Source organism: Pezoporus flaviventris, unplaced genomic scaffold, assembly GCF_033815535.1.
Source record: "Pezoporus flaviventris isolate CSIRO_AGI_PZ_B2104156 unplaced genomic scaffold, CSIRO_AGI_Pfla_v1 ptg000007l, whole genome shotgun sequence".
Taxonomy (NCBI): Eukaryota; Metazoa; Chordata; class Aves; order Psittaciformes; family Psittacidae; genus Pezoporus; species Pezoporus flaviventris.
In genome coordinates, this window is record NW_026892555.1 from 53,726,467 (window position 1) to 53,754,386 (window position 27,920).

Consider the following 27,920-nt stretch of genomic DNA (forward strand, 5'->3'; position numbering starts at 1 on the left):
TTTGTTCAGAAAAGTACTGATTTTATTGACTCAAACTGTATTTACACAACACATTCATATATTCAATATTTTACAGAACTCTGTAAAAAAACTAATAAAACTGCAGGAGCCAACTGAGCTTCAGACTTCATTTAAAGACACTGAACCATGACTACATTTTAAGGTATTTAAGTGGGCTTCCAGTTTCACTGTCAACTTACATAGCAGTTCTCTGTAGACAAACTCTTTCTAAAATCAAAGTGAAAGGTGGGAGAGGAAAATGGTCAGATAAAAGAGCTGATAGTTTTGCAAAGCTTGTACTTTGTAAGACCAGACTTTTGGCTAAGTATTCAACAACGCATTTTGTATGATTCTTTGTTTTGGAAACAGGTCACTTACAGGTATACTTTAGATGAATAATCAAATAAAAAATTAATTTTTGTAAGCTTACATACATTTTAAAACAGAAGAGACCAGTGCCAGAGAGTTTGTGCATGAATCTGAACTGTTTCAAAGTTGGAGAGGCTCAGTTCTGGCATTCCACTGCAGCTCAAATCCAATGTACGGTTCTTCAGCCGACACATGAAAGATGATCATCTTTTACCAGTGAACTGATGATATCACATATGGAAATTCAGAGCAGAATATCCTTATCCCATCACAAGAGATCACTCTTCCACCCATCCCTAATACAGTTTGGTTGAATAAATACTTTTTTTTTTTTTTTTTACGTACAGACTAGGCGAGTCTGTTTCTGTTCCAGAGCGTAAGTCAACATCACCACACACTTTGCAGTTAAAATGGCATCCCTCCTTTGATCTGCCTAGCAACCTGTTCATCTGCTGTCTCCTCTTTCTCTTTCTCACGCTCTTTGTTCCAGTCTTTAAGGCCTTCTGGTAGTGAGGTATCCTCATCCAGACTTCCTGTGCCTTCAACAAATTCTTCGTAAGTAGACTTTTCTGCAAATGGTCTTGGCCCAAGCAAGTCTAACATATCGCTTTTATCAAGTACTTCTTTCTCCAGTAGTCGTAGGGCAACCTGGAACAGCAATTTGTGTCACAAATATAAGACACTCTTCTTTGGAGAGTTTAAGACAGTTTGGGAACACATTCAGCACTGATTAATTTTGATAGAAAACGCCAGGTTGCTCAGAGTTCACTTAATTAATGCCTTTTTTTTTGTCCCCTGTGAGCATTTAGGTAGCAAAAGCTACTTTTTTTTTAATCCTACTTTCAAGATTTGACAAAGTGCCCTCCCTATGGGACACAGTTGCTGTTTTTGTTTCAGAGCAGTGGCCTTTCGCTGCTGCCAAAAGGCTCCTGATGCAAGACATTAAGCTATAGATGAAAACAAGCACTCCCTTCCTATCAAACCAGATGGTTCAATAGGGCTGCTGTTCTGTTACAAGCTAAAGAGCACCATAAAATACCAGTGTGTACAATACAGTACAAGTGTAGTTTGTAACCTTTTTGCATCAGCAAGCACATTGTTCAGTACAAACCATATTCAGGGATCTTTTCCGGGATGCTGATTTACTACACCACTATTTACAGAATCCAAACAAACTTGTCTTCTTGTCAGTAAGCCTATCACATGCCTATCCTGGAAAATTATCCTTTTGCTGTGTCAGACTTTCTGGCATGGAGAAGAATATGCACAAGGGCAATCTCAGCTGCAGGGAGGCAGATCACAAGCAGCTGGGGGCAGGGAAGGAAGATGGCAGAAAGATGCTTTCTATTTAACCTTCAAAAGGAACTCAGAAAAAGGAAGTTATATGTACTTCCCTTCTAGAGAGCTTGTTTTAGCCAAATGAATTGGAATCCTGGTATTTCGTGTTTGGGGTTTTTGAATTTCATATTAGACTAGTATATCTACTAAAGTCTACTTTGATAGACAGATTCTTCCCTCCAGCTTGCCAAATGAATATTTGCCATGCAAGGGGAGTGATGTTAAATCACATTCATGAGAACCTCAGAGGTGTTCCAACATGAAAGGAAATTTATATTTAGCTATTTAGAGTATTGCAACTTCTCAAGATTACACTGAACAGGTTTTACACAATAGCTATTTTTAACCTATTCAATTCAGTTTCGGGCTTAACAGCTGGAACTTGGCAGCTAGAAATACTGCAATGCTCACCTTCTCCACTTCGGCTTTCTTCTCAGTCAGAAGACTTAGTGTTCTCTCATACGCAATGTTAATTAGTGACCGCACTTCTTCATCTATCAATCTGGCAGTTGCCTCACTGTAAGGTTTCTCTAATACCATGTCTCCTTGGCGAGGGAGGTCAAAGGAAATCTGCCCCACTTTTTCATTCATGCCAAACTGAACAATCTGAAGAAAAAAAGAAAAAAGTCAAATGATGGAGAGAGAACATGATTTTAAGGTATGTTGATGTAAAATATGGTAAATAAAACTGAAAGGAAGAAGTCATTTTACTATGACCCAATTTTTTGCTCTAAAGCTAACCCTCTCCTGCAAAGTCTACCTGAACTAAAGTACCTTAGTTGACTTTCACTAAGGATATAAATAGCACCATTTGTAGGTGGTTACTCATGATGTACATAGTGCATCTGTTTAAATTCTACAATTACAGAGAAACATTTCAGACTTCAATAAGCAGTAAAACTCTTTTCCTGTACAGTTTTTTTCCAATTGTCCTGGGTTCAGCAGTAGCAGTCATGTTTCTCCTTCATGGTAGCTGGTGCAGTGCTGTGTTTCGACTTCCAGCCTGGGAACAGTGTTGGTGAAGCCGATGTTTTCAGTTGTTGCTAAAGTGATGTTCACCCTGACCAAGGACTTTGTGAGGCTCATGCTCTGCCAGGGAGGAGGGGAAGCTGTGAGGAAGCAGAGACGGGGCGCCTGACCCGGGCTAGCCAAAGAGGTATTCCATACCACAGCATGTCATGCCCGGGGTGGGGGGTAACTGGGAGTTACCCGGAAGGACACGGGCTTCCGGGTGGGACTCGTTTTCTTGGCCGGTGGTATCGTATTCTCTTCCCTTGTTATTTTCTCTTATCATTGTTGTCGTTGGTGGTAGCGGTGGTGATCTGTGTTGTACATTGGTTGCTGGACTGTTCTTGTCTCAACCAGTGGGAGTTGCACTCTTTCGATCCTCCTCCCCGTTCCTCTGGGAGTGGGGAAGGGGAGAGCCCTGGGGGGGGCGGGCCTCGATTGCTCTCAGCCCGGCACCACTCACTGGGAGTGAGTGAACAAGCTGTCTGGCTAGGGTTTAAACCACGACACCAATTCAAAATGCTTCCAAGTCTATTCCACTCATCCATAAGTTAAGTATTAAAGTAGCGGGTCTTCAAGATTTTGTCCTATCATATGCAAAAATCATATGCCATACTTTATGCCAAGACACTCCCCTACAAATGTGAAAGTGATTCTTACCTTGAATCATTACTGAACATAGACTCTTCTGATTGCCAAGTGTAGATATTTTTAAGTTGCATTTTACTGTAGCAGAGGCAGAAATAAGTTCAAACTGCTACCTAGTATTCACTCTGTAGTTACTATCAATTTGATGGTTACTAAAGCATCACTTCTCTGCTTGGTCTTGAAATACCAATATAGGTATGATGAAGGATATTCAGTTCAGGGAGATCTCAGCATTAGAACCAAGCATCTTAACCTGCTTCCTTAAGCAAAGTTCAATACTTTCATCCCCTTGTTACCTCTGGAGACAACAGATCCAGTAAACACGAGCAGAAGTTTATACTTAAACATTTTAAAATTTAAAAATCAAGCAAGAGTCACTGCTTCAGTGACTGAATGCCATAAATTCAATATTAATAGGATTTCATTACACATTTACTTCCTGAACCGGGGCAACAAGAAGCACACCAGAGCCCAGGAAGTAGGTGTAGTTTGGGGTGTTGCACTGGCGAACAGAAGTGTACTCTAAAATGTCTCTTTGCTCACCTTGCGAGTATTATAAAATGACATCTTCTGTGCTGATGCAGGAAATAGAGTAATACATGCGTGTGGCACACAGCTACACGCAGGTGAGTCATTCACTGATAGGATTTCAAATTACTCATCTATGCTAGTTAATGTGACAAACTGATGTCTCCATTTCAGCAGCCTTATTTGACAGCAGCGCTTAAATACAAGGTTCTCTGAATTTAGTTACATATGTGAATCCAAGCTGAGCAACTGTAAAAGTAGGATCAGATGATCCAATCTGTGCACCAAATTCCATTTTAATAGTACACAATTGCCACACGCACTTGAATCCAACTACATCATATATGTTCCCGTGGGCAGATGTAGGACAGTAATCAAAGTCTAATTCATGGACTTCTGTTGTAAGACTGTAATAAAATACCTGAGTCATCAGCATCTCTATACAGCAAGAGCATAATGTTCATTCATATAATGTTTTTTGAAGGACATACCTGATCAAATTGCGTAATTTAAAAATATTAACGTTAGGTAGTAGATAAAGAAAACTCTAAGGAGAAAAATCTCACTGAAGCACATACCTGAGCATATGCACTCTGGGTCACCTTCTTCAAGTCATCCTGGGCACCAGTTGTAATTCTTCCAAAGAAGATTTGCTCAGACACCCGGCCTCCAAGTGTCATGCACATTCTGTCAAGTAGCTGTTCTTTGGTATAAAGATACTGTTCTTTGGGTAAATACTGGGCATAACCCAGTCCTTTACCACGTGGGATAATAGATACCTACAATCAAAATTAACAGAATGCTAGGACTAAACAGTGTTAAAACCCATAAAGCATTCTTTGGTTTGACTTAATTTTTTAGACCACAACCTACACCATATTCACCCTTGAAGTTTAATTCTGACATTATTTCCGTTTACAGTTTTGCCCTCACTAGCTCTAAACTGGAATAACAACTACTAGAATATGTGGAAAAGAAAGGTAAGACCACTGTCATATCTTTTCCAAAGACTGTATGGTATTTTTTAGATCTTTTAATGAAAAATCCACAATTCTTTTAGAGCTATGTATTGGGCTTTTAAGCATTCTGTAACAAATATTTGGAGCATTTCTCCCTCACTGGCGGAGTTTCCACATTTACTAATGTCCTTCCTTCCAGCAGGAAATTGTATAAGATTAATTTTAAGCTTGAAAGTCAGATGAGATTAAGAACACAGCCAAGCCAAACTATGAACACTGAAGCAAGTTTGTGAGATTGGGGTGTTTTTTCCTTTACCTTCAGTGTGTCAAACTGTGCATTCAAAAAGCAAATTAGAACTAAAATCAGCCTCTAGATGTTAATTTTTTATAGTTAATTCCTGAAGAGGTGTCTACCTGCATAACTTGGCAAGATTAATTTAAACCACTGACCTGTACTAAAAGCCTCAGTGAAAAAAGCAACTATCAAGGCAGGTGGACTCAAGGGAAGATAAGGTCCCTTTAATTTTCCAAGGACATTTTATACTACAAACCCTGTAGCAGCCAAGTTAGAAAACAGTTAAGTAAGCTACAGGAAGTAACCCAAAGTACTGCAAAATCTACACACACCGTCTTTTGCAAGATTACATACTTTAATACCCTCTCAGCATTAAAGAAAAGATGCTGTCCATGCTACTGTTACAATACTAGTTCCAATTAGTTTCCTTTACCTTCAAGAGTGGGTCAGCATGCTCCAGAAACCACCCTGCAACTGCATGCCCCGCTTCATGATATGCTACTGTCTTTTTCTCCTCTGGTTGTAGTACTTGAGTTTTCTTTTCCAAACCTTCAGAAAATAAATGTGATTAGTAGTTTTAGACACACCTTTCTCCATGGAAATCCCTTACCTCATTTAGGGATCTCTCACTTAGAGACACTGTGAGCAACATGTAGATGCCATGTATATAATCTACTGATAAAGTTAAAAAACCCCAGAACTTGCTAACTGGTGAAACTTCTCTTCTGGGTTTTACTGTAACGTTGTCCCTCATTAGATTTTCAAGATTCAAACCATAAGCTTTTAAGAAGATTCAAACTTTAAATATTTTTCTTTAAAAATCAAAGAGTTTTCTTAACTATTTCAGGCTAACAGCAGTTAAAAGCATTACTAAATCCCAACAGCTATTCCTCTTGCAATTTTGAAGATTAGAAAAGCATCCTGCTGAAATTTTTCTCTGTACCCCTTTCTCCACTACAGAGGTCAGTAATATAGACAGGATACTTTTCTAAATCTCAGGTGTGTTTAGGAGAGATAAAACAATACAACCATGAGCAAAAGAAAGATTCAAAGTGTGGCCTTCTGCATGCATATAAAAAAGAAAGTCACCTGCCATATTACAATTTTGAGAACACTACTGATGCAATTCACCTACCTCCAATAACTCTTTCAATTGCCTGCTCAAAATGCTTTTGGTTTATAGCATCTGAGAGGTGCCTTGCAGCAATTAAAGCGGCTTCATTACAAACATTAGCAATATCAGCACCTGAAAGCAGAGAAGGTATGAATTACACATCATTTTCAATAATTTTCTCTCAGTCTAGCATAAAGATAACCTTTTCTAGAATTAATTTTCTCCAGATTCTCTTTTTCAACTTTCAGAGCTTGAAGGTAATGCACTCTGAAATAATACATTACTCATAACTCTTTAAGAAATATTTAAATACATGTATAGGCTTTAGGATTTTTCTCTTGGGTTGAAAGCTACAGTGAAGTATTTGTTTGATGTATCCTACCAGGGAGGAGAGTTTTCACATCCAGAAACAGAAATTGCCCTACAGAATATGCACACAAACCCTATCTTTTCTCTAGTAGGGTTCAAAGACTGTGACATATTAAAAGGAAGAATACAGGCACGGGTTGTAGCAATGAGAAATCTCTGGGACTGCTTTTGCTGAAGACAGAAGAAACTGCCATTTGGTATGTCACCCTGACTGAGGCAGACAATTTAAGGTGCTCAGAAATCGCCTACTTGCTAGAGTAGGCGAAAAGAATTTCATGCTGTATCAGTAAACGCAATAAAATAGAGCGCCATCCAGAAGATGAGGTGAAAGAAAAGCAGAAGCAGTAGGGAAATCAAATATCTACAGCTTATATAATAAGTGGACAACAGAGACATTAGGAGTGACTTACCAGAAAAACCAGGCGTTAGCGATGCAAGCTTTCTTGCTAGATTATCTTTATTTAAGACTGTGTCTAACTTCAGAGGTCTAAGGTGAACTTTGAAAATAGATGCTCTTCCTTTTATATCTGGGGGTCCTTTAAGATGAAAGAAGTATGCTTTTAGTTTTCACATATATATGTTCCAATCCAACATGTGCAAGAAAGTTACTTATGTAAATAGCTGCACTGGTATCCTACAAATGCATAAGTATACAGCGATGCACACAAAACTTACCAATGTAAATCTGCCTGTCAAAGCGTCCTGGTCTCATCAGAGCAGGGTCTAAAATATCTGGCCTGTTAGTACCTGCCAAAATTACTACATTTGTGGTCGTATTAAATCCTGTTGAAGAAATGTAATAAACAGAAAATCTGTGTAAATATGACTTCCATTAAAAATACAGAAAGACTGTCTGGTTTACAGGGCTACATAAGAATTGGCACTTTAAACAAATGACCTTAAAGCTGAAAATACTTCCATTTATTACAGCATTGTCCTGCTTTCCATAACAAGCAACAAATGGCCTTGGGCTCTGCTTTGTGAGGTACTTTATCAAATCCTGCTGTATCTTCAAAATGCAATACCAGATTAACTGCTCAGGAAGTTGCAGAACCAGCATGGCTAGCTGTATTTTTTACAGACAGACTGGTCTCATGCAAAGATTTTCTTTTTGCCTATTCAACTATGACAAAGAGTTAGCAGATGCAGAGTGATGGTTCTTTCTTCTAACAAATTTTAGCAAAACATCAGGCTGCAGCAAAATGAGTCACCATTTTTCATTTAGGAAGCAAGGAAACACACTCAATTTAAATTTAAGCTAGAACCCAAATCCTGGCTAACAGGTCTAAATAAGCTTATTAGTTCTTTCCCTTATCCTTGCTGTTATAACATATGACATTGAATACTTACCATCCATTTCTACTAGAAGCTGATTAAGTGTGTTCTCTTGTTCACTTTGTCCTCCAAAGTTGCCCCTTCCTCTTTTCCTTCCTACTGCATCTATTTCATCAATGAAGAGAATGCAGGGGGCATTTTTACGAGCAAGAGCAAATAAGTCTCTAACCTTAACAGAAGAACAGAGTATGTATCAGATTGGTTTGTAACTGCTCAGAATTGTGGTGGGTAGGAGGGGAAGAGGTACATCAATAATAGTATCACTATAATTGAGTATGGTTGTTAATAAGTGTCCCCAAGCCCCCAGCCAGCTCTCAAGGCAATGTAAATTACACTGTAGCTGCTGCTGAGCAATAATCACTTAGGGTGGAGGCCCACAGGTTGACAAATTCTGTCTTAATCCATCCATTAAGAACATTAACCAATTTAACAGCCTTAAGAGATGACCGTTTTTCCTGAATAACTGAAATACATCTTAAACTTCAGCTCTAAAGGCCTCCGAACTTGACGGATTTAAAGCAAGATTTCTAAGGTTTTTTTTCAACACACAGTATTACCAGCAGTACTGGAATGTGAAGGGGCATGCTATCACACAGTCATCTTTCACAGCAAGGAAATAAAAATGTTTTAAGCTTTTCTGCAGTTAGAATAGGGTGATGTAACTCCTACAGTGAGCTTAAGGCTTACTTAAAAGCACTTACCATTGTACTCTAACGATATGCTATTATAAATATTGACTCTTAGCCATCCTGTCTATTACATGGGTTAGAAAAGCTGAATTCACCTCCAAATATTTATTTGAAAGTTAAATTAACTTCTAAAAGTCTGGAAAAAAATAGACAACAGGAAACAGACAAAGCTTTTTTAGACTTTCAGATTTTAAGTAAGGTATTACCTATCAAATTCTGTTCTGATAGTTACGGCACAATGTGATTGGCTTTAAGATGCAACACTATGATGTTACTCTGCTTGAGAATGTATCAGAAGAACCTCCTTGAAACCAGTTCAGCAAGTCAACAGATCTACACCTAATGGATTGAACTGGAGCAAACAGGAAATGAAAACTGACGAAAGTATTTTGACCTGTGAAGAATTACATGCAGTTCAGGGCTTTACTACTTTGTAGGTTAGAGGTGCAATTAGAGAAGGCTTCTCTGATGACAAACAATGTACGGGGGTGTGAAGAGAGGTACATTTTGGACAGTATGCTCTACCGCATAAAGTCACTCCGATTTGTTAACAGAATTCAAGAACAATACAAGGAATAAAGCAGAAGGAACACGATGAACAAGGAAAAAGTGTCATGCTCAAAGTGAACTATTTTTTGATTGGAAAGAGACAGAGATCCAGAATTATACCACTATTTTTTCCACAAGGAACCAAGGCTGTGTAAGCAATTTTAATTCTAGCAAATCCCAATTTACAAATAATCAATTTAGCATCACCATCTTGCTTACTAAATTCATTGGAAATGAAACTAAAAGTCTCTCATGTTGTTTTCTACAGGCATCAGAAATTATGGACTGTGTAGAAACCTTTATTCATAGCCAAAGCTGAGACTGTTATGTCAACAGATTTCACTGGGTAGTAAAAGCTGATAATCATCTGCACAGACCAGCAAAAAGAGGCAAAGTCACTTTGCTCTGGGCATTTTAGGTATGTACTGACAGCTAATGACAACATAGTTTGAGTATTCTCTTTATTGGAGGGTATCTAATACTTTCCCAGAGGACACTTAAGATTCAGATGGACAGGGTGCTGGGCCAACTTGTCTAGATCATGCTTTTGCCAAGAAAGGTTGCACCAGATTATCCCTGAGGTTCCTTCTGACCTGGTATTATATGGATCAGTTCCTTTTCTTACTGTTTCTCTGTAAAGCCCCTTTTACACTGCATGCTCCCTTTTCCCAAGTCTCACTCATCTTACATACACAATCACTATCTCCATACCTTCTGGCTTTCAGTCACTTTTTCAGTCCAGGCAGCTCCTTTTGCCAGTTTCCTTATATAATTCCAGACCCTCTCTGCATCCTCACTGAAGCTTCCACTCCCAACTAGCTTCTGCATTTAATTTTCTGAGCAGCTCCCATTCTTCTCAGTTCCAAACTTTGTGCTTACCTGCATGTGTGCCCCACCCCCCTTCCCTCATTTCTTTTCAGAAGGCCCCAAATCACCTGGCATCTCCTATCTTTTCCACCTATGCTACTGGAAGAATTCCAGGAAGACACCATCTGTCCTGGGTTCAGCTTCTTATCTCAACCCTTGGGATTTACATTCTTTCCTTTCTCCTCAGAGGAAAGAAGAGGGGAAGTGAGCAAGCGGCTGTGTGGTTCCAAGTTACCAGCTGGACCTAAACTACGACACGATCAAAAGAGACCTACGCTTGCAAGAGGCTCATGCATTCACAACTGTGACAAACTTAAGGACCAAATCTCAGACAGTTTATCTGCTAACCTCTAACACATGTGAAAACTTCAGTTTTTCAGGACTTTAAAAAACTTGGTCAAAGTGAGTTTTCCTGTGAATCTTCACAGGACATAAAAATATATCATGGATCTGGTAAAAGCTATTCCCTTTCAAATTCAAATCAATACCCCAAACAGTTTCCACTTCATGCTAGCAGAGTTAGTTTTTAAACACAAGTAAAACCCACAAGTTTGCTTCCTTCAGTCTGTTCACAGAGTTTATGACAGAAAAATGTTAAGGTTTCCAAAAGCATGTCACCTGGCAGTATACTTTTTAAAGCTTAAGACAAGACGGTTGGAGTTTGGTAAAGGTGTGAGCTGCTGGAAATGGAGTATAACTTTGGACATTAGGAGGAAAGGGTTTTTATTGTGTTACCCACCTCATTTGTAAAATATTATCAGTAACTCATTTATATAACTTTGCATGTTTTTAATGAGCTACTTTAAGAGAGTTAAGGCAAAAGAACACAAGAAAATGTTACACAGATTTTTGGTTATGTGAATCACCTGGCCTCCAGAAAGCAACCTAAAGTTTGTGACCCTCAGACTCCTGTTTCAACTAGAAGCCCATTTGTGTGTCCAGACAACTATTTCCGTCTAGGAGTTTGGAACTATAAAGAGAATACAGTTCTTCAAAGAAACAAGAAGATTTAGAGCAGAAGGAGACATTCCCATAGCAGTAGTCACATGAGCTGCATGCTTCCAACCCAGCTAGTAAATTTATGTCAGAGCAGAGCACGGAGAGTTCTGTTTTCTTACTTTCCTGCAAAGAGGTAAACGCTGATGGTCTGCAAGCAGTTACTGAACTGAATTAGTTACTTTTATGAAAAGTGCATGTATGACTCAATGTCATACACAAGCGTCTGGTATCACTTTTACATAAGCTGCACAGATGAAAGAACTTCAGCTGGTATCAAACTGTTTGCCTCCCAGATTTGACAACATCCTTTTAACAAACAATACTGAAACAAAAGAAGAAGGCCAAAGACTTACTCGAGCTGGACCCACACCAACAAACATCTCTAAGAACTCTGAGCCATTGACAGTGATAAATGGTACATTAGCTTCTCCAGCTGTAGCTTTAGCTAGCAGTGTTTTCCCAGTACCTGGAGGACCTGTCAGAATTGCCCCCTGTAAGAGAAACAGGTATATTTTCCTCATAAACTCCCCATAATATTAGCCTATAAAATAGCTTATGTCAAAGATTTACATATTATTATCTTTGGTCCACTGGCTCTTCTTCCACCACAGTAAAAGTTTTTCAAGACAACAAACTGAAGGTTATTCTCTCATTTAAACAGCAAAAGGTTTAAAAAACACAAAACAAAACAACAAACCATACATCATTGCCATGCTGCCTTAGATTTACAGAAACAGTGTTTTCTTTGGCCAACACATTAAAAAAAACCTCAAAGGTATGTCATCAGGTGGGCTCCAATGACAGCATAGCCAAAAGGCAATTCTAGCACAATTATATACAAGAATGAAGGTACATGTGCAAGCTATTTATCATTTCTGACCCATGTGAACAGATAAAGTGTTCCACAAGGCAAATATTCTGGCATCACAGTTATACTGTTGGAGTTAATGCCCTTTCCCCCCACCTCGACTGTGCAAAGAAAGAAGCTGGAAAGCATTGCATATGTGAACATTCCTGTACAATTTAGAATGCTGAGGACCAGCAAAAGAATAAAGTTTTTATCTGCTAAGTCATCATTCCCTTACCTTTGGAATTTTTGCTCCCAGATCCTCATATTGTTTGGGATTTTTCAGAAAGTTAACAAACTCCATGATCTCTAATTTGGCCTCCTCACAGCCAGCTACATCTTTGAATTTAACATCTATTTCATCCTTAAGGACCTTCGCCGTGGTTTCACCCACACTGAAAAGTCCACCCATTCCACGCCCTGTTCGACCTAAGCCTGCAGGACCTCTTCTTAACGTGTACAGTAAAGAACCAATAATCAGAATTGTAGGCAGCAAACTCAGGAGAAATGACCTGTGGAGAAAAAACAAAGAAAGCAGAAAACCACACGTATTACAAAAATCCATTGCTTCATATATCGTACAAGATGCTGGTTCCATCATAAGCAAACAAATTCAGGACTAATACTCTATTAACTTGTAACATTTACATTTTGCAGGTTGCTCACTCTGCAAAATAAGCATGAGGAAAAAAAGTTTTATTAATTTTTGTTTGCTTTTAAACCAAATACACCAAGTGACACTGATGAGTCTTAGAGGAAAGCTGCATTACCTAGTAAACAGAAGTAGCTCATTTTCTGTGTCCTTCAAAGGTATATTCCTAGGGCTTAGTATGCAAATGGTTATATTCTCAAAGTAAGTTCCATTACGTAGTATATAACTGGTGTATGCTACAACTTCAAGCAGAAACCTCTCTCCAAAACACATACTCACACTTCTTCCCTTAGGTCTAGCTCAATTTTTATGTTTTCTTCTTTCAATGTTTCCATTTCCCTCCCACAAGGCCACAGGGTTTTTTTTGTTAGGGGTTTTTATTTTTTTTCATTACTCATTGCCCATTATCCTTCACTGTCTGTCCTCCAGCTTTCTAGCACAGCCCTGCACAAGCCAAGAAAACCCTAGTATTAACACACTCCTAATTATCAGAGTATTTGAGCACTCCAGATTCTTCTATGGTAAGACCTTCAAGGAATAGCTCACAAGTGGTGCTGTCAACACTCTGCAAAACCAACATGTTGAAAAGAAGCACTACCACAAGGGAGCACAGGATTACCGGGCTTTACTGATATCCCACAATTCTGGGATGAATAGGAAAAGGACTTTTCTCTATCCTGTGGTATTCAGCAGATTCTGATGCAGCAGGGACCAGTAGTACTTTGATCATGCAGCTGCCATGCTCTCCTGTTTCCTGGGGCATAACTAACAGGCAGCTTTGGTGTGATTTACTTAATCACCAATTTCTTGCCACAGAATTCGACTTCTACTGAATTGAATTTAAGGGGAGAAATTGTGTTATATCTCAGGCAATATACTGCAGTTCTATGACACATTTTTGTCTGTTCAGAAGTCTGCATGTGTGCCATCTCTGGAGCTCTACGGGTGTGCCTGGCTGACTCCTGCTCTGGTGCAAGTCACTTGGAGGGAGGGTTTAAATGGAGGAGGGACTAATTGTAAACAAACATTTACGTAATAAGAAGCTATATTTAGGGTAAGAGGATATGGATTTCTACATAGACAAATTACTGAACAGCTCCTCTTACAGTTAACATTCAAAAATAAACCTAAGATGATTGTTATTCTAATAACACTGCCACCTAGTGAAGCATACAGTACATGTATTACAGATCTATTTTGCTACTGTAAACACAACCACTTTTTTATCAGAAGCTCTTTTAAACCAACTTCTTACCCATCACTCTCTGTTGAGTAGACTACAGGCAATCTGTTCTCCACTTCTATTCCCAGATCTTGCTGCACAGCTTCAAGATTCCGTTCAAAAGTGTCCACACTACCAATATTAAACCAGACATACTGCTAGAAAAAAAAAGCAGAGATCACCACAAAGTGCCCTATCTTATTTCAGCTTCATTACAAGCCAACTTCTTTTAACACATACACAAGCATTCTCAGAACAGATTCAGGCCAAGTTTAAGTTGCCTCATAAAGTGTGCAACTGATGCAAGACGCACGTTACAAACCTAAGGCCAACCAACCTGAATATAACCAAACTGTATCTATCGTTACTCCTACAGAGATCATACACTCACTAGTTTTGGGGCACTATAAATAGACTGAATCCTGGTGTTTTCTCCAGGAACAAACAGAAGGAATGTACATAAACAGATCCTGAAAAGGGAGCCATGGCGTCAGAATAATACAGAGCACTGAACCAGCAAACACAGCAGCCATAAAACTTAAAATGAAGAAAGGCAATTCTCTACTTTTTGAAGTCTGTATTAGCTTTCAGTTAGCTGCCTTCACAAAAGGCAGCAAACCCCAGACAGAACTTTCAAACAATGCTGAGATTTGTTTTTTCACGAAAATCTCCCCTTTTGCACCATGACCTGCCTGACTTGCCCCTACTTACCCTAATGGAGAAAAAAAAAGTAGCCCTAAGTAGTAACTGATTGAGAAACTAGGGCAACTGGTGGTATTTGGGCTAAAGAGTAGGTGTATAAATAAGTCACTCTGAAACCCACTGATGAAGTAACTGCAAATTTCACTTTATCCCAGAGGGACTTGCAGACCTTGCTTCAGAAAATCAGTCAAAACACACTCCACCACCTAGGAAGAAGTAACCAGATAAAGCTTATTTAATGCCTCTTCTACATTTTTATTTTATTTAAATGGTCTCCACCAAGGAGTAATTTTCTCCAGAATGAGAGCTCTCAGCTTACTTTTAAAGACTATAGTATCAGATGGAGACAAAATTAAACATTTCTCTTTGTTTTCTCTAATAACCAGCTAAAAGCAGTCTGGAACAGAAAAGATTCAGAAGTCTGGGATTTTCTTGAGCAGACTGAAAACAACAGTTAAAAATACAGAAACTTCAGTAGTTCTCATTCTTCCTGTTTGAGTATTTGTATCAAAAGATGATGCTGGAAAAGCACTCCCTGTCAGTTTTAAGATAACTGTGACAAAACAACCGGTACAGTAAAATGGAAAACACACACTGTAGGATAATGTAACAGTAAGGCACAAAACGTTTTAGATTAAGAGATTATTCATACTCCAGACTAATTTTTCTACATCAAATTTACCTAAAAAAAATTGCTTTTTTTTGTTTCTAATGTCTCATGTATATGTACTAGAAGTGTTTACCCATTCATGAGGAGACTTTCCTGAAACAAAGATCACTCTAACAAAGCGCTTGTTCACAACTTCAAGTCTGTCCACCTGTAGAAGGAAAGAGGAAACCTGGTGAGTATACAGTCACTGCATGTTCATCACAGCTAAGAGTTCCATGTACCAAATATGTATATACCTGCTCTGTTTTCAAGTAAGGACAATAAAATTAATTGTTGCAGATCAAGATGATTACACAATCTACAGTTTGCCCTTAGGAATGGCATGAGGAACCATATATGCAACTGGTAAGCACAGAATATTTGCACATTAGAACTTAGACTGAAAGGATGACTTCATAGCCTTTTCATGGAAAAAACCTATTGCACATCCCTCAGCTCAAATCACAGATAAATAGTTGAAAAACACTTAACTATTTCAATGGTTAAACACCAAAAGCAATAGAACACGACTCCAAATTCTTGAAGCAGCTTCCAAAATAAACCAAACTGAACAGAATGAGGGAAAATATAACTGGTCTTTCAATTGTTTTCCTTAAAACAAAAGACTTCCTGCGCTACCACATTACACACAATAACATCAATTAGATAAAGAAAAATTTAGCTGAGGTAACAGACACCATGTAAATTAAAACAGGAATTAAGCTGTAGGTTTGCAGATACATACTACCAAAAACAGAAACAAAACCAAAAGCTTCATGGAAGTCTCCTCAAACGGTTATTTTCTTGAATTTGACAAGGTCTCTTCAGAAGGCAACTGAAGTTTCTCTCCATTTTTCCTTCCTCTTTCCATAAAATAAATGGTTTCAAAAGCTTTAAAGAATTTAAATCTAGCAATGGCTCTACAAGTTGAGCCGGAATCATACACAGGCTAGTAAGGTTGCTTCCCTGAACTCACTACATGTGGCCATTTCTGGTAGAACTGAAGTAAACCATGAGCTAAGAAGCCACCTAGATCTAGCCTGACCTCATGCAAAAGTATCTGAACATCTCTGTTTTGGCCCTAACCTAGTACTGCTGATGTCTTCTCTCCACAGACTTCTCGCCATTATGGTGACCAACAGTACCTGATAGCCACATATTTAGCTTATCTGAATATCCAGACTGCATCTTAAAGAGACCCAAGAGACTTGGTTTTGTGCAACAGCCCACTTTCATAATGCTTTTCTGCAACAAGGCTTCAGGCTTTGCTCATTTTAACAGCTAAACTAATCTTTTTATTGAGCTAGTGTCTTACTGCTTCATGACAAATATAATCAGTAAGGCTTTTTCCACAAGACGTACACGTAGTTGTCAGTTAAGAATATGACTGCAAGACACAGCCTAGGCAGAACAGAAGCATACAGAGCAGTTCTGCACAGATCAGTAAGACAAAGAAAGGTAAGAAACAACCTGTTTGACATTTTATCTAAGGAATGGAAGGGTAGGAAGCATGCTGTTAACACAAAATCCCAGGTGTGAAACCCACAGGAAGAAGCAAGTCAGTGTTTTCCTAACCTGCAGGCACAGCTACAAAGCGGGACTTAACAGAGCCAAGAACTAATGGCTCCTGAAGAGGAAAAGGCCTGTGTAAACCACTCTCCTGAACTTAGGACATCACTAACCTATAACTCCAAGTGTGGAAAGCTGCCAAGTTCTACAGAGAGACAGGACACTGATGATAAAATTGACTGCTCCAGTAGTGGCTCCAGGTAAGAAGGAAAGAAGAAATAAGAGGAGAAAACAAAGAAAGGAGGCTATTTTACAACACTGTTATGCCAATGCACTGTCTTTGAAGGGATTCTTCCATTCTCCTCCCACACCTTTCAGTTCACACTGCTGCTCCTCAAATTCCCTGAGGAACTCACTTAAGGCATGAAACAAGCATTTATTTTTTCTTAATTCAGGGGAGTGGGCTCATGGAAGTGCTTAAGGTTAGCCATAAGTTTCTTCTGAAGGCAGCTGGCACGTCTGCTCAACCCATTAGGCCAGCTTACCTGTAGTATAAAACTACACCCCAAGAGACTGAGGTTACACTGCCCCTTCAACTAGCATCTACATGAGCTATCCAACAAAGAAGTTCTGCCCTGAGCTGCTCATCCCCTCTCCTCTCCTGAAGTGACACAAATATTCACACAGACATCCAGAACATCAGATCAAGGAACTGATTACAATGAAAGCTAATCCATTTCTCCCTCAAAAGTTACCCTTGAACCTCCACAGACATACAAATACAAGCATAAGCAGGGAGGCAAAAATGTGCATCTTCAGCACACTGATTTTTCTTTCTGATTCCTCCCACAACTTACCACTCCTTTAGAAAGGTAGTTATTGACAAAGTCTTTCCACGTGATCTCTCTTCCAGGGACCCTGAAGAAGAAGTAATATACCACCATTGTCCAGAAAAAAGAACTTCCCACTACATACATCCGAAACTCCCTGACATCCCATGGAATGTCACCCTAGGAAATGGGGAAAAAAGAAAAAGAAAAAAGTTTTAGGCTCTGTACTGCAGTAAGTACATGAGGTTTCAGTACCTATTTCTGGCTCCTCTCCCCTGCCCTCAAGGTTACTACAGAGAATGCCAAACAAAACTGTACAAACACACTTCAGATACAACTGAGAAATTACAGCATTAGTAGAAAATCTTTCAGTGTTTTACAAATAGTAATTGGACAGTTTTGTTCTGTGAACTACTTTAAAAAAGTTTTGCTATCTAGGACCTTTCTTTCTCCATTCTAAAACAATTTTTCCTGCCCTCCAAGACTACATGCCAGACCAACAAAAATAAGGAAAAAACAAAGAAAAACCCAGGAAGGAAGAAAAATAATCATGCACACCAAGCATCTTTGTGGTACAGCTGATGATAATAAATGCAAATTTCAAAAAGAAACTTACATTAAGTATTACATTATGGTTAGAATGGCTAACAGTAAACTACATTTAACTAGGTGGTGTGGTCAGCAAGTTTTACAAATTGACATTCTGAAACAAAATACAAAGCTTTTATAGGCCTAAGGCTCCATTATAAGAATTCTGGCTACTACCAACCATACTGATATGGCTTAAAACTCCATTAACATTCCTGAAACAGAGTTAGATCTCTCTGAAGGAATACACAAACCTTTTATTTATGAAAGGCATTGAGTGGGGAGCCACCTAGAGCCAGTTACTATGAATTACTAAACATAGGAGACTAAGGAAGATTTAGGCAATCAGAATATGACCCTAAAAAAAAAAAACAAAAAACATGCAAGGTTGTTTCACAGGGATAAGACAGTTAGTGCCACAAAAATATATTTTAAAGTCAAGACCTTTTGTAATCTGGTCCACCAGTTAGTTTCTTCTTTCTTGCCACCTTTTTTTCCACCACTGCCACCTCCTCCACTACTAGTCCCACTGGGCTGTCGGGCACTGGCCTGCTTTGCTTCTAACAAAAATAAAACATAACAAACCAACTTCTTATACCAATTTCGCACTGTTTTTATTAGTCTTAAAACTAAAAAGTTATTCCAAAACCAAAAATTAACTAGTTTGCAATGCTGTAACAATGAGAAGAAAATTAGAAAAACATGTATAGTCAGTTAACCTGCAGAGAGACATCTATCTCCTAGTTATGATCAGAAGGGTGGTCTGATACTTGTCTAACTGATGACACTTGGGCACAAAGAACTGAAAAGTGCCACAAATATAAAAAAGGAGCCTCTTATGGAGACAGCATGAAACTTACTTCCATTGCACTAGTCCATGACACACAAGATTATTCTCAGCGTTTTGTTGGGGGTGAAAGATCTGGGGGGGCCTTTGCATTGGTTTTGGAGGGTGCAGGTGGGTTGTTGTAATTTGCTTTGTAGTTTATTTTCCATGATAAACATCTAGTAACATAATTTACCTCTCCAGCCACGCTATAGTGCCCTTAAAGCTCAGGGTTTAATCAGTATCACAGGCTGTCATGCTTTTTTAATATCGTAGAGACAAGCAGAGCACAGTGACAGCCAACTACAGTGGAGGAATTCATCTTAATTCTTCTACTCATCCAGTTCACAAGGTGTCTGCATGCTGTAGCATGTCATGTCAACATACTCAAGGCAAGATGGAGCACAACATTAACACACACACACACACACCTTCCACCGTTAGCTCTTTCAAGAGTTTGCTAATGGGAAATCCAGGCATGACACTAGATTTTTACCATTCAAGGCCTAGTGGGAGAAAAACTGCTGCTCCTATTACTGCTCTCATAACAGACTCACAGGGTTGCTTCCTCTCCTTCTCCTTGAAGGACATTTTATATAGATTTCTGATATAGCAGAGTAGCTGTTAGTCATAATTTACAGATTCACCCTCTTTGTAAAGACAGGGCTCCTTCTAGCACTGCTGCTAGTAAATCCCCTTTTGAGCAGCAGGCTGCATGGCTGGTCCTGGCTATAGAGCTGGTTCTGGATCTTTACGCAGAATTACAATTCTGGTTTATTTTTATACCAAAAAAAAAAAAATGCGTATTTTAGGCTGCACCAGGGAAAGCTGAGAACTATACACATAGAGAATATCTGAATCATAGAATAGTTAGGGTTGGAAAGGACCTTAATATCATCTAGTTCCAACTCCCCTGCCATGGGCAGGGACACCTCACTCTAAACCATATCACCCAAGGCCTCGTCCAACCTGGTCTTGAACACTGCCAGGGTTGGAGCATTCACAACCTCCCTGGGCAACCCATTCCAGTGCCTCACCACCCTCACAGGAAAGAATTTCTTCCTTATATCCAATCTAACTTCCCCTGTTTAAGTTTTAACCCGTTACCCCTTGTCCTATCACTACAGTTTCTAATGAAGTCTCTCCCCAGCATCCTTATAGGCCCCCTTCAGATACTGGAAGGCTGCTATGAGGTCTCCACACAGCCTTCTCTTCTCCAGGCTCAACAGACCCAACTTTCTCAGCCTGTCTTCATACAGGAGGTGCTCCAGTTCCCTGATCATCCTCGCGGCCCTCCTCTGGACTTGTTCCAACAGTTCCATGTCCTTTTTATGTTGAGGACACCAGAACTGCACACAATACTCCAGGTGAGGTCTCACAAGAGCAGAGTAGAGGGGCAGGATCACCTCCTTCGACATGCTGGTCACACTCCAGCATTACTAATGTGAATTAGTAATGAATGCATTACTAATGTCAACAAACAGGAAACAGTGAAACAAGAATTTAAGGACAGCATTCCAATAGAATGCATAACAGAAAAGAAAATATTCCAGAAGACATACATGATATGAAAGCAAAATAACATTAAATATATATATTTTTGCACTTTTAAACTAATTTGGTATAGGAACATCTGCCCAGAAAATAAACAAAAACCCCAAACTCACAGTTATGCTAAAATCTAATGAACACACATTCCACAAAAACAACTGAAATGAAGCTGATTTTTGTACCTTTTGTTTCTCCAGCTGTACCTTTAGCTCCATTAGACTTCTTCCCACCAGGAAAATATTTTTCAAATCCTATTAAGAAAGAGTTCAGAAGCTCATAATTGTTTTTTAGCTTACAATTACACTTCAGTAGTCACAAGCTGACTGTACAGAACAGCAAAGCAGCTAGCAACATACAGGCTGCAAAAATGGTTTTGTTTTTGTCTTTTTATTGAAGAGCTCTACCAGGTTTCCATAAGCAAATCCGGTGCTCCTGACAAGAAAACATGAAATGTATTTAATGACCTAAAGTAAAGCTACCCTTCACACCAGAGAGAGACAAGCTAAATTCAACAGAAAACTGCATTGCATAGCATGAAATTGAGCAGACAGTAGTCATTCTTTAATAGCTCCTAAAACTCTCATGAATCAATGTTCCAGCTCAAGATTAATGGTTGGTTAGTACAAGAGCTTACTGCCCCACAGACAATAAACATATATGGCACACAAGTGCAGTGTTCCAGCAAGGAATGCAGTCTGCTTCAGTTCACTGATCAAAGTTATAATCACCTTTGGGAGGCTGAGAGAAAAGCCTTCTACAAGCAGCAATTACACTTGCCAAGACAGTACTTCTGTCAGTAGTAACTCCAGTGGTAACTTTTTCACAGAGCTGAAAGATGAGAAATGAATATAAATCAACAAGAAGACGACATGAAAATCTTCAAACTCTCTAGCAGTCCTGAGCTGCAGCAACTCAGTATCACTGTTACAAGAGGAACTTTACAACAGACTTCACAGTAACTGCTGTGGACCAGAGCGTAAGACAACAATGGAAAAGGAAAAGTCAATCAAATAAGTAATTTCTATAGCAAGGACATTTTTATTCTATTTGTTAAGAACAGAGAGTTTCATACATACAAACATTATTTAGAGAGAAAAATTAAGTAGGAAACACTAAAAGCTATGAATATTAAATACCTACATACTGACCCTGTGTGAAACATTTCATAATACCAACTGAATGACACTTAAGTGCAACACTAACTGTGATTGTACAAGCATGAGTTGGAACACCAGTTCAAAAAGCAGGCCTAAACACCTACTCAGGAAATGATCCAGTTATAAAAACAAAACAAAACTAGGACTATTTGCACCCTGTTATAAAACTGATGTTTACTGTTATTCACCATTTAAGTGCAATGAAGGAAATACAAATATTTAAATTACTAATTTTTCAGAAAAGTTTTGTTACTGTGACTGAATATTTAAAAACAGAGTAAACTGCAACTTTATTACAGAAAATCAAACCCTCTTTCTTCAAGAGGGACAGGTTTTAGCAAAAAATCCCAACTTACCCCCTTCACTGCTGCCCCATAGAGGCACTCCATTTATGTGTGTTCTTTTTGGTTAGACTCTATTTACCTTAAAGCCAGAGAAATAGTTAAAAATACCAAACAACCCAAACCCAGAAAACAGCAGGTCCTGGAAACATGACTCAAGGTAAGCACACAAGACAACAATGTCCATCTAGGACTAACACCTCTAGGACTACATAAGGAAAGCTCTATGTTAGCATCACAATAGCAGTTTTGTTACATTTAAGTTACAATATTTGTAGACAAAACTTATTTCTGCATGTTAAACAAACTTGTAGGATACCAAACTACATGTTTATGTATCTTTATGTACTTGAGGTTTATGTAAACTACAAGTATTATGCTGAGAGAACCCTAGGAATGCTGACATGTCATTAACTGAATGCTAGCTCTCCTGAAGCCTTCTGTCTGAGAGCTTCCCCTTTCACCCCTTATTAAATGATGACATACATTAGACTTACTCCGAGCAGCCATCTAGTTCCACCTGCTGGAACCAAGAAGAATACCAAAATGTCCTTGCTTGCTTTTGCTGCAGACTGAGCTAATTCTTAGGCTGCTTGATAAAGTCATTGCTTTGTGCCACTGCATGTCTGCATAAGGTCTAACACTGAAGGTCCAAGAGGATACTTTACTGACCATGAAAAGCATGTGCACTGCAGATAGTCTGGACAGCAGCTAATCAAGAGAACAGCTGCTAGGTCAAATACACTATGACCTCTACCACGAGCAACAGCATCTGTGCTCCTAGAAGAAGCTGTAAGACAAGCAGGATGCACCTGTGTGGGCAATAAAATGTACTTGCCACAAACCAACCCATCTGCACTTCAAATACAAACAGGTAGGGAATGTTGGAGCAACAGATGAAACTCAAACACACATGCAGTAATACTGGCTTCTCTTCTATGTCACTGGTCTCCTACACGACCAAAAAATTAGGGAGTTCATTATTCTACAAACTCAGATTACTTTTTATTTGTAAAGAGAGAGGAGTATTTAGAAACATTTACTCCAACTAAAATAAAGCAAGTGCTCACATTTAAAAGAAAAGTTTACCCAAATCTAAGTGCCTGGCTCAGCTACACCATCATGGGTTTATTACAGAATTCAGTTATAGTTTAATCAGAGAGTGAAGGGGGAAGAAGACAGAGAAGGGTAAGCAGATAGAGCTTTGGGACACACCTGAATAATCTAACTGGTTTATTGCTGGATTGTCTCTACAGACCCTAAATGCCATTAATAAATGCAGAGTAACCTGCAAAGTTAACACACAGAGAGGTCAGTGGTTTAGAGTTGGTTTATGCTACTGACAGATCTAGGTGAGTTGGTCTACAGAAACATGCGGTTTCCTTTCACCACAGCACTCCACAAATGACAAAGTTGTTAGAACTATGTTAAGGTGGTAACAACTGCTTAGGTTTCAGTTGGTTGGAGGTTTTTGTTTGGTTTTGTCTCTACAAAACATCAGCATGAAAACTGATCATATTGATCCTGACACAGGACCTGTCCTGTATCCCTGGCAAGGGGAATGCCACAGCAAGCTCAGCTAGGCAGACCCACTGCCTAAGCAGAGAGAAAGCAAGCAAAGCACATTTTGATTTGATGCTGTTTCAAACTATCCACCAGGCAACTCTGCCCACCTTCTCTCAGTCAGAGGTGAAAGAACTATGACAGCATATAAAGCAAAAAAGACCCAACCCCTATCTAATATCTTTTCCCAGGCAAACCCTGGGACATCTTCCTAAAAGTCAAGACTTCTTTCTATTATGATCAAGACAAGCAAAGTACAAAATAACCCAGAAAATGTTACTACTCCAGAGTGAAATATAAACCCAAGATCTGTAATTGCAGAAAAGTGCCTTCTCCACAATTCCAATATTGAGTAATACAGATAATTTTAAACAGTCAGAACTACTGACTTTACAAAAATTTTGTAACTGTAATTCACTTTTTTTAAAACTGAGGCTACACAAAGCTAGACCAAAAACCCACTTGTTTAGCTATGTGAGCAAAAGACCAAGAATTCATCAACTCTATAAAATTGTAAGTTTACAGCTTTATCCATAAACAAGTTCCAAATCAAACAAAATAAAATTAAACTAAAAAAAATCTTAATTATCTAATAGTCATCAAAATACATAACAGCATGTTGGGGGAGGAGGAACAGAAAGCTGGTAAAGAAATCTAACTTAATAAGTTACTTTAAGATGATTTTAAAAAGGCTTTTATGAAAATGAAGCTCCTTGTTTTGCTCCCTGGACACACACACAGATGCTAGGATGAATACAAAGTTCCCTTCATAGGTCTTATGTTCCATTACAAATAAGAACTCATTACATTTTATTGACACAACTGAGAATTAACGTACTGACAGATTAGCACTACTGCTAACAGTGTTTTATTTACTCTTGCAATAAAAAGCTTTGAAAAAACAAAACCACAAGTACAACTCTGAAACCAAAACATATATTCATACTTAGGACTAAGTTACTAACACCCTTATGGGCATTCATCCTACAACTACCACTAGCCTAGTGATAGCCTTCATACCTACAAAGGTGCAACTGTTTGCCACTATATGCTATAGAAAAATGCAGAAACCTGCCCAAGATGCCATGGAAAGATGCAGGAATTATGTACCTCCTTTTTCTTAGGCAGTAGCATAGGTCTGTCAATCCTCTGATATTGGGTTGACAAGGGTAACACATATCTTTGTTGTGGTTTAAGCTGAGCCAGTAACTTCGAGTCATGCAGCCACCCTCTCACTCCCCTCTTTCTTCCCTCCCCCCAACTCCAAGAGAGATGGGGAAGAGAATCAAAAGAATATAAATCCCACAGGTTAGGATAAGAACAGTCTGGTAACTAAAGTATTATACACATCCACTACTATTATTACTACTAATAATAATGACAATGGAACAACAAGGTGAGAGAATATAAAACTAAAAAGGGAAAAGGAAAACGATAAACGTAAGTGATGCACATTACAACTGTTCAGCACTTGCCAATCAACACCCAGCCTGAGCGGAGCAGCAATCTGGGCCTTCAGGGTAACTCCCCCCAGTTTATACAGTGGGCATGATGTGCTGTGGTATGTAATCCCCCTTTGGCTAGTTTGGGTCAGGTGTCCTGTCTCTGCTTCCTCCTGGCTTCTTGTGCCACTCCTCACTGGCAGAGCATGAGAAACTCAAAAGTCCTTGGTCGGGGTAAGTTGTACTTAGCAACAACTAAAAGCATCGGTGTGTTATCAACATTGCTCTTAGACTGAAGTCGAAAATACAGCACTGCACCAGCTACTAGGAAGCAGAAAAATAACTGTTACAGCTGAACCCAGGACAATCTTATAACATATGGCAGTCTAAACCATTTCACTAAGAATGAATACCCAGCCACCACAATTTATCGTTTAATATTAGAACAGTAGGTTCAGACAAAACCACACTGCTACTTCACCGGGCACCGCCAACAACCGGCCGTTTGCCTTCTCTTTTCCAACACATTGCCCTTGCACTCACTGACAACCCAAACTCCCAAATGAATCGGCAGCCCACAGCACAGAGGGTGTGTGCGGGTAATCCCAAACCCACCTACCCCTAATCTCCACGAGCGGACGTACTGAGAAGGGGGAAGCCAGGTAGGCCACATCACCTGAACACCCGCTGGCAGCCCAGCGATACCGGCAGGGTGCACAGCAGCTCACGGCTGTCGACTCACCCTCTTTCAACAACGGCTGTCCTCCGGCCGCTCCGCATATACTCCCGCACGGCGCCCGAGTGCCGCTTCCGACCCAGGAGATGCCACACTCACGCCCAGCCACAGGCCCTCGCTACCCGCCGCCCGGAAGGGCAAGCGTGAGCAGGTAGGAGGTGGAGAGCCGCGGAAGGCCACGGGGAGAAGCGAAGAGCCCTCGGCCACAGGCAGCAGAGGGCTAACCCCCACCCCGGGATTCTAGGCAGCGGAGGGGCCGCTCCGCCCATCACCACGGCAACCAAGGCCCTCCCTCGTCCCCCCATCCCTCGTTTACGGCTAACAGGAGGAGGAGGGGCCGACTGGGCCCGTACCCTGCACCTCACCTGCGCCAGGCAGGGCCTCGCCCCCCGCAGACCCCTCCCGCAGAGCAGCTGTTGCAGCAGGACCCCAGGCAGGCCCCGGCGCCGGAAGCTGCCCGGTGCCAGCAGCAAGTAACGGTGCGCCATGGCCCCAGCGGCCGCCTCGGCCCACCACCGCCTCCTCCTTCACTGCCCCGCGCCGCCGTCAGCCCGCCCCGGCCTGCGACGTCTGACCTCATCGCGCTGTTGCGTGCACTTCCTCTACGTCGGAAGGACCCATACAAGCCCCGCCCCTTGGTGTCTGTCCGTCACCCTTGCTGCGGCACGCCCCCTGGCCGTTACATGTCCGCGCCCCTCCCTGCGTGGCGCTGAGAGGAGCCGGTACTCGAGAGGTGGGTCGGGCGGTGTGGCAACGGGAGGGCACGGCCAGCACCGCTCAGAAGGGCGGGCTTCCCCCTGCCAGGGGAGCCTGCGAGGCTGCGGCCACGGGAGGGCCTCAGCACTCCGGCTCTCGTCCACCCCGCTGCCCTGACAGGGACGGGTCTTAGCGGCGTTGCCGAGTAAAGCCTGTTTATCATAGAATCACAGAATAGTTTGGGTTGGAAGAGACCTTAGGAGGTCATCTAGTTCCAACCCCCCTGCTAGGAGCAGGGACACCTCCTGCTAGACCAGGCTGCCCAGAACCACGTCCAGCCTGACTTTGAATGTCTCCACAGATGACGCATCCACTACCTCTCTGGGCATCCTGCGCCAGTATTTTACCACCCTCATCGTAAAGAATTTTTTCCTCACATACAGCCTGAATCTCCCCTCTTTTAGTTTAAAACCATCACCCCTTATCCTATCACAACAGGCACTGCTAAAAAGTCTTTCCCCATTTTTCCTGTAGGCCCCTTTTAAGAACTGAAAGGCTGCAATAAGGTCTCCCCAGAGCCTTCTTTTTTCCAAGCTGAACAACCCCAACCCTCTCAGACTTTCCTCACAGGAGAGATGCTCCATTTCTCTGGCCCTTCTCTGGACCCTCTCCAACAGGTCCATATTATCTTTCCATCCCTCAGGTGTGCCAACTGCACCATTTGGCTTTGTGTCAGCTGCAAACTTGCTGACAGTGCACTCAATCATAGAATCATAGAATAGTTAGGATTGGAAAGGAGCTTAAGATCATCTAGTTCCAACTACCCTGCCATGGGCAGGGACACCTCACACAAGGCTCCCTCCAACCTGGCCTTGAGCTCTGCCAGGGATATTTACCTCTTTAGGCAACCTGTGCCAGTGCCTCACCACCCTAACAGTAAAAAACTTCCTCCTTATATCCAGTCTAAACTTCCCGTTTAAGTTTTAACCCATTACCCCTTGTCCTATCACTACAGTCCCTAATGAAGAGTCCTTCCTCAGCATCCTTATAGGCCCCCTTCAGATACTGGAAGGCTGCTATGAGGTCTCCACACAGCCTTCTCCGGTCTCAACAGCCCCAACTTCCTCAGCCTGTCTTCATAGGGGAGGTGCTCCAGTCCCCTGATCATCCTCATGGCCCTCCTCTGGACTTGTTCCAACAGTTCCATGTTCCTTTTATGTTGAGGACACCAGAACTGCACAAGTATTGTAGGTACTCCAATCCCACTATGTTGCTGATGAAGATATTAAAGAGTACTTCGTCCCAGTATAGACCCCTGAGGGATGCCACTTGTCACTGGTGTCCATACACATACTGAACTGTTATCACCTGCAGTGATATCCGTTATCCTGTGGTAATGTTCAACAAAGCCTGGCGGAAAGAAGACAACTTGTCTCCTGAGGGATTGTTTTCCCTGTATCACACATTTTACGTGGAGGTGCCCACTGTAAAGTCACTTCGTGCAAAGGCCTTTGGGTGAATTAAGGCGTTTAGCGTCACTAT

General features: G+C 40.6%; 1 protein-coding gene across 3 annotated transcripts; it reads right to left on the bottom strand.

The window, feature by feature from the left end:
* AFG3L2 (AFG3 like matrix AAA peptidase subunit 2) lies at window positions 1-26,220 on the bottom strand. 3 transcript variants are annotated; one of them, XM_061448822.1, is made up of 17 exons: window positions 26,048-26,220; window positions 21,172-21,271; window positions 20,626-20,694; window positions 18,511-18,626; window positions 17,506-17,658; window positions 15,234-15,308; window positions 13,822-13,943; window positions 12,153-12,426; window positions 11,421-11,558; window positions 7,979-8,132; window positions 7,304-7,411; window positions 7,039-7,164; window positions 6,281-6,391; window positions 5,579-5,694; window positions 4,470-4,670; window positions 2,119-2,313; window positions 1-1,017 (listed from the first exon to the last, which is right to left on the bottom strand). In XM_061448822.1, the coding sequence occupies exons 1-17, from the start codon at window positions 26,168-26,170 to the stop codon at window positions 775-777; spliced, it is 2,424 nt and encodes an 807-aa protein (XP_061304806.1). In that variant the 5' UTR covers window positions 26,171-26,220; the 3' UTR covers window positions 1-774. The 3 variants fall into 3 exon arrangements, with proteins under 3 accessions (XP_061304806.1, XP_061304804.1, XP_061304807.1); XM_061448820.1 differs by having other exon boundaries at window positions 13,822-13,946; XM_061448823.1 differs by lacking the exon at window positions 26,048-26,220 and adding an exon at window positions 21,957-22,004 and having other exon boundaries at window positions 13,822-13,946.
* Between the last annotated feature and the right edge of the window lie 1,700 nt (window positions 26,221-27,920).

Excerpts from the sequence above, each read along its gene's own strand:
- AFG3L2 (XM_061448820.1), bottom strand. The coding sequence starts at position 26,170 with ATGGCGCACCGTTACTTGCTGCTGGCACCGGGCAGCTTCCGGCGCCGG. Across the intron at positions 8,133-11,420 it reads TTGGTGTGGGTCCAGCTCGA|GTTAGAGACTTATTTGCTCT; the intron begins GTAAGTCTTTGG and ends TCTTCTGTTAAG. Across the intron at positions 4,671-5,578 it reads ATGCTGACCCACTCTTGAAG|GTATCTATTATCCCACGTGG; the intron begins GTAAAGGAAACT and ends TTTTGATTGTAG.